Source organism: Capra hircus, chromosome 3 (genome assembly GCF_001704415.2).
Source record: "Capra hircus breed San Clemente chromosome 3, ASM170441v1, whole genome shotgun sequence".
In the NCBI taxonomy this organism is placed as follows: domain Eukaryota; kingdom Metazoa; phylum Chordata; class Mammalia; order Artiodactyla; family Bovidae; genus Capra; species Capra hircus.
The window spans coordinates 20,625,336-20,645,642 of NC_030810.1; the positions used below are offsets into that span (position 1 = coordinate 20,625,336).

The 20,307-nt window shown below is 39.8% G+C and overlaps 1 protein-coding gene across 4 annotated transcripts in view; it reads left to right on the forward strand.

The window, feature by feature from the left end:
• Nucleotides 1-20,307, forward strand: part of MAST2 (microtubule associated serine/threonine kinase 2) — a 198,977-nt gene that overhangs the window by 132,450 nt on the left and 46,220 nt on the right. For all 4 annotated transcript variants that reach the window (XM_018043679.1, XM_018043683.1, XM_018043687.1 and 1 more), the window contains one exon: nt 5,497-5,588. In XM_018043679.1, the coding sequence (XP_017899168.1) occupies nt 5,497-5,588 (92 nt within the window). The remainder of the gene's footprint in view (nt 1-5,496; nt 5,589-20,307) is intronic.

Below are 20,307 nucleotides of genomic sequence, written 5' to 3' on the forward strand. Positions count from 1 at the left end.
GTAAATTATTGTGTTTCCATTAAAATTCAAGAAGAGGTTTGGGTTTTTTAATTTTTTTTTGGCTGTGCCCAGAGGCTTTTGGGAATCTTAGTTTCTCAATCAGGGATTGAACCTGTGCCTCTTGCAGTGGAAGCGCAGAATCGTAACCACTGGACTGCCAGGGAAGTTTCAAGAAGAGAATTTAAAAAGAAAAAAAGAAAAATGGTTTATGTTTACCATTTTTGGTGCTTTTCTTTGTGCAGATCCAGATTTCTGTCTAGTATAATATTCCTTCTGCCTGAAGGACTTTCTTTAACACTTATTATAGTGCAGATCTGTTGATAATGAGTTATTTCAGCTTTTGTGTGTCTGAAAAATATTTGGACTACCTCTTTCGAAAGATATTTTCACTTGGTATTGAATTCTAGGTTCAGTGCTTTAAGACATTTCTTCACTGTCTTCTGGCTTGCATCTTTTTCCAAGCACAAGTTTGTTGTCATTGTTATCTTTATTCTATTGTGTTATGTAATTTTTCTATCTGGCAGCTCTTAAGATTTTATCATCAGTTTTAAGTAATTTGACTGTGATATGCTTTGGATACTTTTCTTCATGTTTCTTGTGCTTGGGGTTCATTGAGCCAGTTAGATCTGTGAGTTTATAATTGTCAAATTTGGAAAAATTTCAGCACTTATTTCTGCAAATATTTTTTCAGCTTCTCCCTCCCTCCCTTTCAGGGACTAATGACACAGTGGTTGGCAGCAGTTATTGCACAGCTCCCTGGTGTTCTTTCCGTTTAAAAGTTCCCTTTTCTCTGGCACTGAAACATGTATATTACCATATGTGAAACAGATGAGCAGTGCAAGTTCAATGCATGAAGCAGGGTACTCAGAGCCCATGCTCTGGGACAACCCAGAGGGATGGAGTCGGGAGGAAGGTGGAAGGGGAGTTCAGGATGAGGGGGACACATGTACACCCGTGACTGATTCATGCCGATGTATGGCAAAACCCACCACAATATTGTAAAGTAATTAGCCTCCAATTAAAATAAATAAATTAATTTTTAAAAATAAAAAAAGTTTTCTTTTTTCTGTTTCATTTTGCAGTTTTCTTCTCACTGTATCTAGGATTGCGAATCTTTCTTCTGCAGTGCTTTATCTCCTGTTAATGCCATCCTGTTTAATTTTCATCTGAGACTCTTAATCTCAGGAAGTCCTATTTGGATTTTTAAAAGTATTATCCATAATCTCTCTTTAATATGCTTACACTTTCCTGTGCCTCACTGAAAATATAGGGGCTTCCCCGTTGGTCCGCTGGTTAAGAATCCGCCTCCAATGCAAGGGATGAGGTTCAGTCCCTGGTCGGGAAACTAAGATCCCATTTGCTGCGTGGCAGTTAAACCCGCACATCACAACTAGAGAGAATCCTGCATGTCCCAACGAAGATCCACACAGCTAAAAATAAATAAATAAATATTTTAAAAGGAAAAAAAAAGGGATGTTTAGAAAATATGGAATATAGTTATAATGATTTTATTATTTCTCTTCTACTAATTCTGTGTGTGCCTCTCTGGGTCTGTTGTTTCTACTCTCTTCCCTACTCCCCGACACCACATCATGGGTCATATTTCCTACTTTTTTCCATACCTAGTAATTTTTATTATGTACCAATCACTGAATTTGACTTTGTATTGACAGAGGTGTTTGTTTTTGTTTTTGTTTTTTGTTTTTTTTTGCTTCTTTCAGTATTATTTTTGAGCCTTATTCTGGGGCACAGTTAAATTACTTGGAAATAATTTGATCTTTTAAGGATTGCTTTTAAGCTTTGTTAGGTAGGGACCAGGTTAGCATTTGGACTAATTTTTCCTTGCTAATTCCCTGTGAATAACCAGGTTTCCCCCCTCTGTCTGGTGGAAACACAAACTGTTCCCAACCCTGTTTGAGTATCAGGGAGTGATTCCACCTGCTCTTTTTCTTAAGGAAGTTTCTTCCACCCCAGGTTCTATGCAGGCCATCTTCTCTCTGTGCTGTTATGGGCATGTCTTTCCAGGCAGTAAGCTCAGGCAGTTGTAGGATTCACCTTGTTTGTTTCCCTTCTCTTTAAGTGATCACCATCCTACATTGCTTGTTGTCTAATGTCTGAAAAGTGTTTCATTTTTCCATCCTGCTTGGAAGAATAAAAGAGAATTCACACAAAACCACGTTTGAGCTCATGGTTCTTATTGAATGGGTAGAACTGAGTAAGTTAAAGAGGGAGGGCATGCCTGTTGAAGAAGATAGTGTGAGCCCTAGTACAGGAGACCTTGGGTATCTTTCTGCTCAAGATCCCCTCGGTCCAAATAAGCTTTCTAAGGGTTGATGTGATTTCATATGTACATTCCATAAAATATGACAAACCTAGACAGAGTATTAAAAACCAGAGACAACATTTTGCCAACAAAGGTCCATCTAGTCAAAGCTATCATTGAACTGAACTGAACTGATAGGTAATAAGCCAATAAAGGAAATAAAATGGACTCACAGTAACTTTGACCAGAAGGGGCACTTGGGGACTTTCTGGGGTAATAGAATCACTGTCTTTTGTTTTGGATGTGTTATATAAATGTGTACAGTTGTCAGGGCTCATTGAACAGAACACCTAATTGAATATAAATTGAATCCCAATTTGTTTTTTAGAAGAAGTTATAACTGTTGAATGATGTTGAGAGGTTACATAAGACAAGGACTGAGAATTGAGTGTTGTTAGTGATGACCTTGATAACAGGCAAGAAAGATGTTGATTATCTAGTGTAGAGTGGGTTAAATAGAGAACAGGAGGGCCTTCCCTTGTGGCTCAGTGGTAAAGGAGTCACTTCCAAATATGGGAGATGAGTTTGATCCCTAATCAGGGAGGACCCCACATGCCTCGGGAGCAACTAAGACCATGCTCTGCAGCAAGAGAGGCCACCACAATGAGAAGTGCCCGTACCACAGCTGGAGAGTGCCCCCCATCCCTCTCCACAACTGAAGAAAAACCTGTGCAGCAACAAAGACCCAGCACAGCCAAAAGTAATTTTTTTAAAAAAGAGATAATAGGAAATGAGATACGAGGAAAACAAGTACAGAATTCCTACGTGGACTTTTTCCCAAACAGGGGAGCAAAGTTGGGAGAGGTCTATGAAAGTTTTTATTCTAATTTTCTTGATATGTAAGAAATGACAGCATGTTTTTATGATGATGAGAATGAACCAATAGGATGTAGAAATTTGTGTTATAGGAGAAGGAAGACAGTGGAGGTACAGACTTCTTGAATAGGGAGTCAGGGAGTTGACTTCCATAGCAACATGGTCTTCTGCTATTGTTGATGGGAAAGTCAGTATATGTATACAGATTCAGGCTGATAGATTTAAAAAATATATTTATTATTTATTTTTAACTGAGTCAGATCTTAGTTGCGACATTCTTTTGTTGTGACACACGGGCTCTGGCTGTGGCATGTGGACTCCAGAGCACACAGGCTCAGCAGTTGTGGCACGTGGGCTTAGTTGCCCCACAGCATGTGGGATCTTAGTTCCCTGACCAGGGATCAAACTTGCGTCCACTGCACTGGAAGGCGGATTCTTAACCACTGGACCACCAGGAAATTCTCCAGGTTAGTAAGATTTTTTGGAGCAGAAATATGTAGTACTTCTTTTTGTTTTGATTCTTTTTACCCCTAGTTGAATAAAAAGCCAAGTCAGCGATGAGGATAGGATTTGGGGAAGAGAAGAAGTACTGGAGGTTTGGGGAGAAGATGTGAATTAGTCTTGAGATGTGAGTTGTCTTGGAGAGAGAGTGTGTTACCTAAGTAGACGTAGTATGGATCCACTTGATATTTATCATCATAAACATGAAGAAACACCAGCCAACATGATTTTGGATTTTTCTTCATTCACCATCGGCCGCCCGAGTGCAGTTGCAAAATAGATGGAAAGTTGGGTTTAAAAGGATTGGAATTTTCACCAGAACTGTGGTGTCCTGGGGGATAGCAAGGTTTCAGTTAGAGCCAGAATTGAAACTGAATGTTGAGAAAATAAGTTAAGATTATAGTTTGCTGATGACAGACTGAGTTCAGGGAGGCATGGTGTAAGCTTGCTTTCTTTCTTTTTTTTTTTTTTTTTAAGATTAAGGAGTAGAGGGAGACTGTGTCAAATTAGAGATGGAAGACTTGGGCCTTTGGTGGTAACAGGGGGTAATAAGGGCTTGTGAGATGTGATCGGATGATTCCTAATGGTTTCTTAGGGACGGGTTCGTGTCATTTTTAATCATAATCTCTTGAGATTGATCACAATCCTTCCAGCGATTCCTTATCACATTTCCAATAGTTCTTTACAGCAGTCTGGCAGCCCTACAGAGTCTGGCTGCAGTCTATACCCATAGCTTCTGTAACCTACTTTTTTCCTTGTCATTGTCCCCTCCTGCCACCTACTTGAGTTCTTTGCTGTTTCTTAAACATTCTGTCTCTTTCTTCATGTCACTGTGTACTGCCATTTGAGGACAGAGATTTTCTTTTGTTCTCTATGGCTTCCCTTGCACCTGGAATGGTACCTGGTGTGCAGTTGATGTTCAGTAAATATTTGTTTGAAAAACAGTGAAAGTGAAGTCCCTCAGTCGTGTCCAACTCTTTGTGACCTCATGGACTGTAGCCTGCCAGGCTCCTCCGTGCATAGGATTTTCCAGGCAAGAGTACTGGAGTGGGTTGCCATTTCCTTCTCCAGGAGATCTTCCCGACCCAGGGATTGAACCCAGGTCTCCCACATTGTGGGCAGACGCTTTACCACCTGAGCCATCAGGGAAGCTCTAAATATTTGTTTCGATGAATATAAATGACCAGGCTTCTTTAATGCCTTTGAAAGATGGGCTAACTTTCAAATAAATTTACATACATTTTATATAACAGGTTGAGCATGAAATGACTTTTCAACATGATTTGACTTTCTCCAAGCACTAGAAAAATCTCAGGCATTAAAATGTAAAGGAAAACCAACTTTGTAGAGGGAACCCAGCCCTGCTCTGAAATTTATGGTGAAATGACACTATTAATTAATTGATTAAGCAGTTTGTCAAAGATAAATTCCATAGATTTAATAATTTCATCTTTATGGCAAGAACATTAATTTTTATGAGAGATGAGAATATTTATGGCTTGTGTTTTTTGTTGTCTGAATCAAACTTGCAGTGGTCACTCTTCAATATATACCATTTAGTGCATGGTTATTACATTTAGGGAACTCCCTGGATATTTGCTTGGGAAGCAAAACCTGCACATTGGAAAAGTGTAGTGGCAATACAAGAAATAGTCAAGATAGTGACAAAAGTTATTGCAAGATGGCACACAATAAATTATGAAATCTCACTGTACAAACAGTAATTGCTAACCCAGTTCAAAGTGTTACACTGCTCAGCTCATGAAATGATGTGACTTTGTCTCTCGATAGCTGCTTAAGTTCTGTGGGCCCATGATGCAACCCTGTTATAACTGACATTTGTGTTTTCATTGCAGCTGTCGGACAAGTAACCGCAAGAGTTTGATTGTGACCTCTAGTACATCACCTACACTACCACGGCCGCACTCACCACTCCATGGCCACACAGGTGAGTGCTTAAAGATTAAGAAAAGTGGAATACAAGAGTGGTCACAGATGCCCAATTTCTTTCCTCTTCTCACTGTGTGAGGTTCAACATGTTACAATATATTGTTTCTTCACTTGGCTGGCTGAAGCAGACAGAACTCATGGGCGTGCTTTCTATGGGAGAGTGTGTTCAGTCTGTTTTTGACTCTTAGTTAGTTGTTGCCTTGACCTGTCAATATTCCTTTTGGTCTTGTGCATGTCTTGGGTCCACCACCCCTGTTCTGGTGTGTTGAGAGTGTGTTATGACTCCGGTCCTCTGGGACCATGTGATGAGGCCTCCATTAACATTTTGTCCTACCTTGCCCAAGAATTAGGGCTTACACAGATGGTTTTCTGCCTCATAGGACTCCTAATAACTTTCCCTCTGTTAGAACAGGAGTCAACAGTAGCGGGAGAACTGTTTGTTTCATGTTGACATTTACTTCAATTCCAGTATGTGGAATCACTGATCTCATGCATTCATTTGGAATATGGACTCTTCTAGGCAGTATAAGGACTGATGTACTTGCATCTGACTAAGGAATATATAAAAATTACGAGGCAGAGGACCTCATTGGAGTTAGCCCCGTGTTTTAGTCTAGATATGTATTCTTAACCCAGGGGAGTCAGACCAAGGGGCGCAGCTTTGTGGAAGGAGTTGCTCTACACTGTTCACTGCTATACTGTTTACAGTGGAAGTTCCAGACCTAGGGATAATGGAAATAGAGCAGGCTTGGACCCATAGGAAGCCGTTGCTGCCTGGATTTGATAATCTACAAGCCCTGTCTTGGGCAATAAAAAGGTACCAAAGTAGTGAAACAGTATAGCATTAAGCCAAATAAGACAGGTCTGTTCCACTTGAGTTTGTCTCCTTGCTTATAGTTCAGTGTGTCTTTGGAGAATGACTCTGAGGATGAATGGGGAATAGTTGTTTGAGCACCCTAAGAATCAAGTGATTCTGAAACTGATCTGTGTCCTAGAGATAAGGGTCTCACTTTATCAGACTCACTGAGATCCAGCTATTCAGTGTGCACATGACCCTTTTCCAAGAATCAGTAGAATTCTCAAACACTATACTGACCCTAATATGAGAAGACACCACCAAGAGCGCGGGGAGACCCAGGGAACTAGACCTGCTTGGCTTTTAAAGCGGACCTCTCGTTGTGCATAGGGACTTTTCCCTCAAAATGGACTGGGGTAGGTGTTAGCTCAGGTAGTGCATTCTAACCATGAACTTTGTAAAAACTCAGCATATATCTGACTTGGACTTTTTCATCATGTAGAAATTAATTTAGCACTTCCAAACCTTGAACATAGTATCACAACTGTAATGTGAATGCCAGGCAGTAATTACTACTTGCAGCTTGTCTCTGATATGATTATCTCTTCATTTAGATTGCTGACAGAGTTTAGGACTAAATCTTCCCTACTCAGAGACTTTGATCGAGAACATCATCTGGCCTTTTCAGCCTGCCTGGGTCTACGGATTCTAGCTTTATGTTAATACATATAACATGCTTGCTGCTGCTGCTGCTAAGTCAGTTCAGTCATGTCCGACTCTGTGCGACCCCATAGACGGCAGCCCACCAGGCTCCCCAGTACTCCATAAATGTTAGCTATCATCATCTCTCCTAAATACCGCAGAAAATCTAGGTAGGCCTCAGATCCAGGGAGGAAGAACTGATGTTAAAGCCTAGTTCATGACTGTGGACTCTTTACTTAACCCAATGTTGAGAAAGATCAAACTTCTTATCGGATTAATTCTAAAATCTTATACATCCTGATATTTGGATCCACAGAATATTCTAAGACTCTTTATTTTCACTTTAAAGTCTGGAATGTGTTAAATAATATGGGGTCTGTTGAGTTGAAAGTAGGTTCATTTCATACAGTTTAGTTCAATATTAAATATTTACTAGGTGACAGAGGATGAGATGGTTGGATGGCATCACTGACATGGGTTTGACCAAACTCGGGGACATAGTGAAGCTGGCTTGCTACAGTTCATGGAGTCACAAACAGCTGGACATGACTTAGCAACTGAAGAACAACATCTATAACTAGATTATAACCATACGTAAGGTCAATTAAGTAGGCACTTAGCCATTCTAGAAGTGGAACCTTTCTAGTTCATTGTGTTTTTTTCCTTTTAATTAATAAACTTTTTTAAGAGCAGTTTTAGATTCATGGTGAAACTGAGCAGATGGTACAGAGTTCCCATATTCCCTGTCCCCACACATGTAACCACCTTCCGCACCGTCAATATCCAGCACCAGATTAGTACATTTGTTACAACTGTTGAACCTGCATTGTCGCGTCATTATTACCCAAAACCTCTAATTTACATTAGGGTTCACTCTTCTGGTGCATTATATGAGTTTTGACAAACGTATAGTGACATGCATCCATCATTGTTGTATCATGCAGAGGAGTTTTATTGCCCTAAAATCCTCTGTGTCCCATCTGTTCATCACTCTGTACCCCAACTCCTGACATCCACTAATCTTGTCACTGTCTCCATAGTTTTGCCTTTTCCAAAATGTCATGTAATTGGAATCATACAGTATGTAGCCTCTTCAGATTGATTCATTTCTCTTAGTACTATGCATTTAGCTTTCTTCCATATCTTATCATGGTTTGACAGCTCATTTCTTTTTAGTGCTGAATAATATTCCATTGTCTGGACATACCACTCTCACTCACAGGTTTTCATGTGTACATAAATTTTCAGTTCATTTGGTTAAATACCAAGGAGGGTGATTGCTAGACTGTATGGTTAAGGGTAGTTTTATAAAGTGGCTGAACCATTTTGACATTCCCACCAGCAATAAATGAGAATTTCAGTTGCTCTACAGAAACTTTCTAACTTTTGGTATTGTCAGTGTTTTTTAATTTGGCCATTCTAATACATTTATAGTAGTACCTGTTGTTTCAATTTGCGTATCCCTAGTGATACATGGTATTGAAGATTTTGTCATATGCTTACTTGTCATCTGTGTATCTTCATTGATGATGTGTCTGTTCACATCTTTTCCCTACTTTTTAATCCGGTTGTTTATTTTCTTATTGTTGAGTTTTAAGTGTTTTTTTTGTATGTTTTGGAGAACAGTCCTTTATCAGATGTCTCTTGCAAGTATTAATATTTGTGGTTTGCTTTCTCCTCTTGCAGAGTAGAAGTTTTTCATTTTACTCTAGACCAGCTTATCAATTATTTCTTTCATGGATTGTACATCTGGTATTTCATCTAAAATGTCATTGTCCTGTCTCAGGTCATCAAGGTTTTGTCCTACGTTATATTCTAGGAGTGTGGTTTTGTGTTTTATGATTAGGTCTGTGATCCATTTTGAATTAATTTTTATGAAGATTTGTATCTGTTCTTTTTTTTCAGGTGGCTGTCCAGTCATTATAGCACTGTTTGTTAGGAAGAATGTCTTTTTTCCATTGTATTACTTTTGCTCCTTTGTCAAGCATTAGTTAATTACATTTTTCTGGGTCTGTTTCTGGCTCTGTTCTATTCAGTTAATCTATTTGTTCTTCCTCTAAATTCACAGTTTTGACCACTGTGGCTTTAGAGTAAGTCTTGAGTTTGGTAATATCAGTCTTCCAACTCTTGTTCTTCTTCAGTATTGAGTTGGATATTCTGGATCTTTTGCCTCTGCATATAAACTTTAGAATCAGTTTCTCCACCCATAAAATAATTTGCTGAGACTTTGATTGTGTTTATATTGAATCTACAGATCAAGTTGGGAAGAACTGACATCTTGACAGCGTTGAGTCTTCCTATCCATGAATGTGGAAACTCCCTACATTTAAGTAGTTCTTCTTTGATATCTTTCATCTGAGTTTTTAAATTTTCCTCATGTAGATCTTGTACGTTTATAACTTGTTAGATTTATACCTAATTCTTTCATTTTGGGGGTGCTAATGTGATTGGTAATATTTTTAATTTCAAATTCTACTTGTTCATTGATGGTATAAAGTGTTGACTTTTGTACATTAACCTTGTATCCTGCAACTTTGATACAATCACTTACTTGTTTCAGATGGGTTTTTGTTGATTTTTTTCCCCCAGATTTTCTACATAGGCCATTATGTCATCTGCAAACAAAGACAGTTTATATACTTTCTTCCTTCCCAATCTGTATACTTTTTAATTCCTTTTTTTTAGCTTATTGTATTAGCTGGAATTTCCAGTATGATGTTGAAAAGCAGTGGTAGAAGATATAGTCACGCCATTTTTCTGATTTTGGCAGAAAAGCTTGAAGTTTCTTATCATTAAGTATCAATGTTAGCTGCATTTTTTTGTAGATGTTCTTTATCAAATTGAGGAACTTCCCTTCCATTCCTAATTAATTGAAAGATTTTTTATAGATGGATTTTAGACTTTGTCAAATGCTTTTTCTGATCTGTTGATGTGATCATTTGATTTTGCTCCTTTAGCTATTGGTGTAATGGTTTACATTAATTGATTTTCGAATATTGAACTAGCCTTACATACCTAGGATTAAAACCCTCTTAGTTATGGTGTATAATTCTTTTTATGCATTGTTGAACTGGATTTGTTAATATTTTGCAGAGGATTTTATTTCCATGTTCATGAGAGATACTGCTCTTTAGTGTCTTTTCTTATAATGTCTTTGCCTGGTTTTGGTGTTTGGGTAATGATGGCCTCGTAGAATCAGTTAGAAAGTATTCCTTCCACTTCTGTCTTCTTGAAAAGATTGTGGAGAATTGGTATAATTTCTTTTTGAATGTTTGATGGAATTCACAAGTGAACCTATCTGGGACCTGCTGCTTTCGGTTTTAGAAGATTACTAATTATTGATTAAATTTTTAATACATATAAGCCTATCCAGATTGTCTGTTTCTTCTTGTGTGAGATTTGGCAAGTTTTGGGTGTATTTAAATCTGGGTATCAAATTTGTGGGCATAGAGTTGTGCATAATATTCCTTTATTATCCTCTTAATGGCCATGGGGTCACAAAGAGTCGGACACGACTGAGCGGCTTCGCATACAATGGCTATGGAATCTGTAGTAATATAGTATCTGTTCTGATGTTAGTGACTTGTGTCTTCTCTGTTTTCTCCCTTAGTTAGCTTGGCTAGAGGCATGTCCATTTTGTGGATCTCATCAAAGAACCAGTTTTTGGTTTTGTTGATGTTCTCTATTGATTTCCTATTTCCAACTGCATTGATTTCTGCTCCAGTATTTTTTCTTTTCATCTGCTTATGTTAAATTTAATTTGCTCTTTTTCTAGCTTCTTAAGGTGGAGGCTTAGGTGATTAATCTTAAATCTTCCTTAATTAATTAATCAAGATTCAATTTTTATTTTTTGGCTACAGCACACAGCATGGGCATGTAGGATTTTAGTTCTCTGACCAGAGATTGAATGCACGCTCCCTGCATTGGAAGCGCAGAATCTTAATCACTGGACTGCCAGAGAAGTCCTAAAATTCAATTTTTAAAGGTTATACTCCATTTACAGTTACTATGAAATATTGTCTATATTCCCCCATGTTGTACAATACATCCTTGTAGCATATGTTTTTTTTTTTAATTTGGCCACATCATGCATCATAAGGGGTCTTAATTCCCCTACCAGGGATCAAACCCATGTTCCCTGGAGTGGAAGCCCAGAGTCTTAACCACAGATTGCCAGGGAAATCCCTCTTGTAGCCTGTCTTATTTCCAGTAGTGTGTACCTCATGCTCCCTCACCCCATTGCCCTAACTTGATAAGTTGTATTTTCATTTTTATTTACTTAAAAATACTTTAAATTTTCTGTTGAGATTTCTTCTTTGACCTATGTGTTATTTTGAACTGTGTTGTTTAATCTTCAAATATTTGGGGGTTTTCCCAATTGTCTTTCTGTTTATTGATTATTAGTTTAATTCTACTGTGATCTGAAAGCAGATGGGTGAATTCTTTTCAATTAAATTTGTTGTTGTTGTTGTTCAGTCAAAAAGTCATGTCTCACTCTCGCACCCCATGGACTGCTGCACACCAGGCCTCCCTATCCCTCACCATCTCCTGAAATTTGCCCAAGTTCATGTCCATTGAGTCTGTGATGCTGTCCAACCATCTCATACTCTGCTGTCTTCTTCTCCTTTTGCCTTCAATCTTTTCCAGCATCAGGGTCTTTTCCAATGAGTCTGCTCTTCCCATCAGGTGGCCAAAATATTGTAGCTTCAGCTTTACATCAGTCCTTCCAATGAATATTCAGGGTTGATTTCATTTAGGATTGACTGGTTTGATCTCCTTGTTGTCAAGGAGCTCTGAAGAGTCTTCTCCAGCACCATAATTAAAAAACATCAGTTCTCAGTGCGTACCTTCTTTATGGTCCAGTTCTCACATCCGTACATGATTACTGGAAAAACCATAGCTTTGACTAGACAGACCTTTGTTGGCAAAGTGTTGTCTCTGCTTTTTAATACACTGTCTAGGTTTGTCATAGCTTTCCTTCCAAGAAACAAGCGTCTTCTAATTTCATGGCTACAGTCACCATCCTCAGTGATGTTGGAGCCCAAGAGAGAAAACTGCTTCCACTTTTTCCCCTTCTATTTGCCATGAATGATGGGACTAGATGCCATGATCTTAGTTTTTTAATGTTGAGTTTTAAGCCAGCTTTATCATTCTCCTCTTTCACCCTCATCAAGAAGCTCTTATAGTTCCTCTTTGCCTTCTGCCATTTCCGGGTATCATCTGCATATCTGAGGTTGCTGATATTTCTCCCAGCAATCTTGATTCCAGCTTGTAAGTCATCCAGCCTGGCATTTTGCATGATGTACTCTGCATATAAGTTAAATAAACAGGGTAACAATATACAGCCTTGTTGTACTCCTTTCTCAATTTTGAATCAGTGACTTGTTTCATGTAAGGTTCTAACTGTTGCTTCTTGACTCACATACAGGTTTCTCAGGAGATAGGTAAGATGGTTTGCTATTCCTATCTCTTTAAGAATTGTCTACAGGCTTTAGCATAGTCAATGCAGCAGAAGTAAATGTTTTTCTGGAATTCCCTTGCTTTCTCTATGATCCAACAAATGTTGGCAATTTGATCTCTGGTTCCTCTGCCTTTTCTAAACCCAACTTGTACATCTGGAAGTTCTTGATTCAAATACTGTTGAAGCCTAATTTGAAGGATTTTGAGTATTACCTTGCTAGCCTGTGAAATGAGTACAATTGTCTTGTAGTTTGAACATTCTTTAGCACTGCTTTTCTTTGGGATTGGGTTTCCCCAGAATGTCTGGAATGTACTTACTTCCACATTCTTTTGATTAGTGTTAGCAGATCTCTTACTCTATCCATTTGCTTTTAATTTACATGTGCCTTTATATTTTAAAAGGCTTCCTTGTAAAACTACACTTAGTTGGGTCTTGTTTTTATTTTTTTAATCTATGTACCAGTCCCAATCTTTTTAATTTAGACTATAACCCTATATGCAGGTCAGGAAGCAACAGTTAGAACCGGACATGGAACAACAGACTGGTTCCAAATAGGAAAAGGAGTATGTCAAGGCTGTATACTGTCACCCTGCTTATTTAACTTATATGCAGAGGACATCATGAGAAATGCTGGGCTGGAGGAAGCATAAGCTGGAATCAATAACCTCAGATATGCAGATGACACCACCCTTATGGCAGAAAGTGAAGAGGAACTAAAAGCCTCTTGATGAAAGTGAAAGAGGAGAGTGAAAAAGTTGGCTTAAAGCTCAACATTCAGAAAACTAAGATCATGGCATCCAGTCCCATCACTTCATGGGAAACAGATGGGGAAACAGCGGAAACAATGTCAGACTTTATATTTTTGGGCTCCAAAATCACTGCAGATGGTGAGTGCAGCCATGAAATTAAAAGATGCTTACTCTTTGGAAGGAAAGTTATGACCAATCTAGATATGGCTCAGAGGTTAAAGCGTCTGCCTGCAATACGGGAGACCTGGGTTTGATCCCTGGGTCAGGAAGATCGCCTGGAGAAGGAAATGGCAACCCACTCCAGTATTCTTGCCTGGAGAATCCCATGGACAGAGGAGCCTGGTGGGCTACAGTCTACGGGGTCGCAAAGAGTCGGACACGACTGAGCGACTTCACTCACTCACTAGATAGCATATTGAAAAGCAGAGACATGACTTTACCAACAAAGGTCCATCTAGTCAAGGCTATGATTTTTCCAGTGGTCATGTATGGATGTGAGAGTTGGACTGTGAAGAAAGCTGAGCACTGCAGAATTGATGCTTTTGAACTATGGTGTTGGAAGACTCTTGAGAGTCCCTTGGACAGCAAGGAGATCTAACCAGTCCATCCTAAAGGAGATCAGTCCTGGGTGTTCCTTGGAAGGACTGATGCTGAAGCTGAAGCTCCAATACTTTGGCCACCTGATGGGAAGAGTTGACTCATCTGAAAAGACCCTGATGCTGGGAGGGATTGGGGGCAGGAGGAGAAGAGGACAACAGAGGATGAGATGGCTGGATGGCATCACCAACTCGATGGACATGAGTTTGAGTGAACTCCGAGAGTTGGTGATAGACAGGGAGGCCTGGCGTGTTGCAGAGTCAGACACAACTGAGCGACTGAACTGAACTGAACTGATAAACGTTTAAGGTGATTATTGATATAGTTGGGCCTCCCAGGTGGTGCTAGTGGTGAAGAACCTGCCTGCCAATGCAGAAGATGGAAGAGATGTGGGTTTGATCCCTGGGTTGGGAAAATCCCCTGGAGGAGGGCATGGCAACCCACTCCAGTATTCCTGCCTGGAGAATCCCATGGACAGAGTAGCCTGGTGGACTACAGTCCACATGGTTGCAAAGAGTCAGAAACAACTGAGCGACTTAGCATGCTCGCATTGATATAGTTGTTCAGTTGCTCAGTCGTGTCCAATTCTTTGTGACCCCATGAACTGCAGCAATGCCAGGTTTCCCTGTGCTTCTCCTGGAGCTTCCACAGACTCATGTCTATTGAGTCTGTGAAGCTGTCCAACCATCTCATCTTCTGTCACCTCCTTCTCTTCCCGCCTTCATCTTTCCCAGCATCAGGGTCTTTTCTAATGAGTTGGCTCTTTGCATTGGAGCTTCAGCTTCAGCATCAGTCCTTCCATTGAATATTCAGGATTGATTTCCTTTAGGATTGACTGGTTTGATCTCCTTGCAGTCCAAGGGACTCTCAAAACTCTCCAACACCACAGTTCAAAAGCAGCAGTTCTTTGGTGCTCAGCCTTCCTTATGGTCCAGCTCTTTGATATAGTTAGATTTGTGTGTGTTAAGTTGCTCAGCTGTGTCCAACTCTCTGCGAAGCCATGGACTGTCCATGGACTTCTCCAGGCAAGAATACAGGAGTGGGCTGCCATTTCCTTCTCCAGTTAGACTCGTATCTACCATTTTTGCTACTGTTTTCCATTTGTTGCCTGTGGTCTTTGTTCCTGTTTTTGTCTTAATGGAGTGCTGTGTATGATTTATGCTTCTCTCCTTTGTTAGCATATCAGCTGTATTGTCCTTTATTTTTTCTGTGTGTCTGTGTATGTTTTAGATTTTTCAGAATACATTCACAGCTGATCCAAATCCACTTTCAAAAAACATTATACTGATTCACAGTTAGTATAAATTCCTTATAATAACTAAATAATCCTAATTCCTCCCCTCATCCTTTGTTTCATTGCACTCATTCATTTCACATATCCATAAGCATAAAAACATGGATAGAATGTTTTTATGAATACATAGTTAAATGTGTTTTTGCTATTATTATTTTGAACAACCTGTTATCTGTTAAGTAAAAAATATAAGATATCAAGGTTTTAATTTTACCTTTACTTATTTCACCCCTAATGCTGTTCTTTTATGTAGGTCCAAGTTTCTGACCTATATCATTTTACTTCTCTTAGAACTTTTTTTTTTTTTACCACACTGCACAGCTTGCAAGATGTTAGTTCCTTGACCAGGGATTGAACCTGGCCTGGGGCAATGAAAGCTCCAAGTCCCAACCCCTGGGCTACCAGGGAATTCTCTTAGAACTTTCAACATTGCTTGTAAGGCAGGTCTGTTGGCAACAAATTCCTTCAGTGTTTGACTGTCTAAGAAAATCTTAGTTTCTCTTTCACTTATGAAGAATAATATTGTAGAGTACAGAATATTAGGTTGGTGGGTTTTTTTTTTCCCTCTCAGCTCCCTTGTTTGCGTGATGTCTGAGAAGTAGAATATAATTCTTTTCTTCTCTGTAGATAAGATCTTTTTACCATCTGGTTTCTTTCAAGATTTTTTTCATTGTCTTTGATTTTTTTTCTAAGTTTGAATATAGTATGCTGGGTATAGTTTTCTTGGCATTTAATCCTGCTTTGTGTTCTCCGAGTTTCCTGGATCTGTGGTTTGGTGTCTGACGTTGATTTGGGTAAATTCTCAGTCATTGTTGCTTCAAATATTTCTTCCGTCTCTTCCTGTGTCATTTCCATTACACGTCTTACAGCTTTCGTAGTTGGCCCACAGTTCTTGGATATTCTGTTCTGTTAATTTCAGTCTTTTTTTCTCTCTCTCTTTTTAGTTTTGGAAATTTCTAGTATCATTCCTCAAGGTCAGAGATTATTTTCTCCACTGTGTCCATTCCACTAATGAGCCTTTCAAAGACATTCTTATTAATTTTCTTATTGATGGACATTATAGCAGTCTGGGCCTAATTAGGAGACAGAAACCACACAGTGATTTAAAGAGATGAAGTTTATTAGAATTATAAACTGTGACAATAAAAGAAGAGCAGAACTGGCCCGTAGCCACTGAGCATTCAGCATGGCAATCAGCACGGCAGCTCTCCAGAACACTTTACAGCAGCCAGCATCCGGGCCTGCACAGAGGGTAGGTGGTATGGAGTATATTATATCCCTCAGGAACAACATGGGAGACAAACGCTAGGGTATAAAGAGTGAACCAGGCAAGCAGAGGCCATCAGGGCACTAGTGTGGGCGTGCCTGGAGCATACAGTGTCGTTTCAGGGAGGACTGTGGAAAGGTGATCACTAGGTCAGATTCAGGATGCGAGGCTGACAGCATGTGACTAGGTCAGCGCACCCCTGCCTGTCCTCACTGCCACACTACTGACGGAAGGTATAGTCGCTGGGACTGCACCCTGAGCTGCTTCCTTGTACAGTGTCCCTCCAGCGCCCTCTACTGGGAAAGTTTAATGTGTTCGCTCTCAATGAAATGCCTAAACAAGCAGAAGATACTAAGAAGAGATGACAAGAATGAACTATACAAAAAAGATCTTCATGACCCAGATAATCACAGTGGTGTGATCACTGACCTAGAGCCAGACATCCTGGAGTGCAAAGTAGAGTGGGCCTTAGGAAGCATCACTACGAACAAAGCTAGTGGAGATAATGGAATTCCAGTTGATCTATTTCAAATCCTAAAAGATGATGCTGTGAAAGTGCTGCACTCAATATGCCAGCAAATTTGGAAAACGCAGAAGTGGCCACAGGACTGGAAAAGGTCAGTTTTCATTCCAATCCCAAAGAAAGACAATACCAAAGGATATTCGAAATACCACACAATTGCACTCATCTCACCCGCTAGCAAAGTAATGCTCAAAATTCTCCAAGCCAGGCTTCAACAGTATGTGAACCGAGAACTTCCAGATGTTCAGGCTGGATTTAGACAAGTCAGAGAAACGAAAGATCAAGTTGCCAACATCCATTGGCTCACAGAAAAAATGAGAGTTCCAGAAAAACATCTACTTCTGCTTCATTGACTACACCAAAGCCTTTGACTGTGTGGATCACAACAAACTGTGGAAAATTCTTAAAGAGATAATTTAAGATTTAAATTAAATTTAATTTTTACTTACCTCCTGAGAAATCTGTATGCAGGTCAAGAAGCAACAGTTAGAACCGGACATGGAACAATGGACCTGGTTCTGAATCGGGAAAGGAGTACATCAAGGCTATATTTTGTCATCCTGCTTATTTAAATTATATGCAGAGTACATCATGCAAAATGATGGGCTGGATGAAGCACAAGCTAGAATCAAGATTGCCAGGAGGAATATCAATAACCTTAGATATGCAGATGACACCACCCTTATGGCAGAAAGTGAAAAGGAACTGAGGAGCCTCTTGATGAAAGTGAAAGAGGAGAGTAAAAAAGGTGGCTTAAAATGCAACTTTCAAAAAACTAAGATCATGGCCTCCGGTCCCATCACTTTATGCAAAGAGATGGAGAAACAATGGAAACACTGAAAGACTTTTATTTTCTTGGGCTCCAAAATCACTGCAGATGGTGACTGCAGCCATGAAATTAAAAGACACTTGCTCCTTGGAAGAAAAGCTATGATAAACCTAGATAGCATATTAAAAAGCAGAGACATTACTTTGCCAGCAAAGGTCCGTCTAGTCAAGGCTGTGGTTTTTCCAGTGGTCATGTATGGATGTGAGAGTTGGACCATAAAAAAAAGTGAGCACCAAAGAATTGATGCTTTTGAACTGTGATGTTGGAGAAGACTCTTGAGAGTCCCTTGGACAGGAGGGAGATCCAACCAGTCCATCCTAAAGGAGATCAGTCCTGGGTATTCATTGGAAGGGCTGATGCTGAAGCTGAAACTCCAGTACTTTGGCCACCTGATGAGAACTGACTCGTTTGAAAAAACCCTGATGCTGGGAAAGATTGAAGGCGGGAGGAGAAGGGGACAACCGAGGATGAGATGGTTGGATGGCATTACCGACCTGATGGACATGAGTTTGAGTAAGCTCCGGGAGTTGGTGATGGAGAGCGAGGCCTGGCGTGCTGTGGTCCATGGGGTCGCAAAGCGTCGGACAGAACTGAGCAGCTGAACTGAACTGAAAGGAATTATCTTCTCTGTGACAGAGAAGGTATTAAAGGATGAATTTTAGAAATATCTGATTGATAACTAGCACAAATATTTAGATTGTTTTCAGTTCTTCACTATTTTATTCAGTGTTGCAACAAACATCCTTCTTCATATTCTTTTTGTATATATGCATCAGTCAGTCCGTTCACTCACTCAGTCATGTTTGACTCTTTGCAACCCCATGGACTGCAGCATGCCAGTATATATATGCATAAAGACTGTCTGAGAAAAAAAAGACTGTCTAAAAATGTGTAGGATGAACTTGCTGAATCGTATTTTCAGAGTAAGATTAACAACAGGTCAGTGGGTGTATTTATATGATGTTTGTTCCATGTCATCTGATTCTAAACTGGTGTAGTGGGACTAAAAGTGTGTCTTCCTTAAGCCTTCAGCCCCTGTCATGCAGGGTCAAGAGTAATCTCCAGTAACCCACTCCTCTTTACTCCCTAACACTTGTAGTCTTCCTGTCTCTTATCTGTCTTGAATCTACTATGGGCTAATTTCATTATGCCTGGCTGACAGGAACCCCCAGATATTTGAGCCTTCTATCTCCTACCCTCCTAGTTCCTGTAAATCTCTGACCGTTTCCTGTTCTGACCTTTTTTTCTCATCCCTCTCTGACTCTGAGGACTTCCAATGTACCGTTTGGACTCAGTCCATCAGTCTAGTTCTAATGAACTCCTGGGGAAGAGGGAAAGGTTAGAATACTGGCTGTCTGCTGCCCTCTTTCCCCTCCCCTGACCTCTGATCAGTGGGCCTGAAAGGGAGAGTAGATGTTCTTGTCTTTTCAGTATTGTCCCTCTCTTCTTCCTAGTGCCCCAAAACTTTGAATCTCATACCATTAAATACTATCACTTATCATTAAATAGCATCATTGCAGCTGTAAATATCTTAGCTCTTGACTCACTTTTACTCTTCAGTTCTAACTCCTCTGTTATTCTTGATAGTTTGAATACAGATATGTTGAGGTTCTTTTCAGTGCTTAGGACTTGCAGTTCTTTGAACCTATCTTCCAGTGAGTTTCTCCTCCAAACTTCCTTGGTCACATATGCCCTGTACCATATATTTAGACTTTGTTTCCATAATTTTAGTTTCCTTCTTCCCTCTCTCCAAGTACTAACCCAGTCTTTCTCCTATGCCATCAGAAATATCCCCCAAAATCAGTCATTTGATTCCAAGACCTCAGGTCCTTGGAACCCTTAAATATGTTAAGTTTGAGATGCCTTTTAAGCCCCGGCATGGGCATGTCAATATATTAATCTTGACTTCAAGAGAGAAGTAGGGCTGGAGAGTGCCTGGCAGAGAATATGAGGAGCCAGCAGGGTACTACCCCATGTTTAAGGCCTAGTGGTACAAAGGGGAGGGTGAAAGCAAGCAGTCATTACTTGAGAAAGCTGCAAGGAAAGCTGTGTCCACAGGGACAGTCACGTTTCACCTAATTTGTTAAGGGCTATACTAAATGTATGTCCAGGATGTATGGAAATACAAAAGTAAAGATATGCTGGCATTTTAAAAAGACCAGTTAGAGGCCCTGGCCATTGTCAAGATGTAAGCAAGGGAGTACTAGAAGGGAAAAGTTATGTGGTCAGATCAGCAGGAATTAAAACTAATTGTCTCCGGATTTCCCGTTCAGATGATTAATGAGTAATGACACCCTTAAATGAAATTGAAGAGAATAATAGATTTAGGGGAAGAAGAAAGAAGATCCCAGAAACAAATCCATATATATGTGGCCATTTGATGTATGACAGCGGCAACATTGGGACAATTGGACATTCATATGGGGAAATTGAAAGACTTAGCTCTTACTTCACAAAAATCAATTCCAGGTGAATGGTAAAATTTTTTTTTCAGCTTCT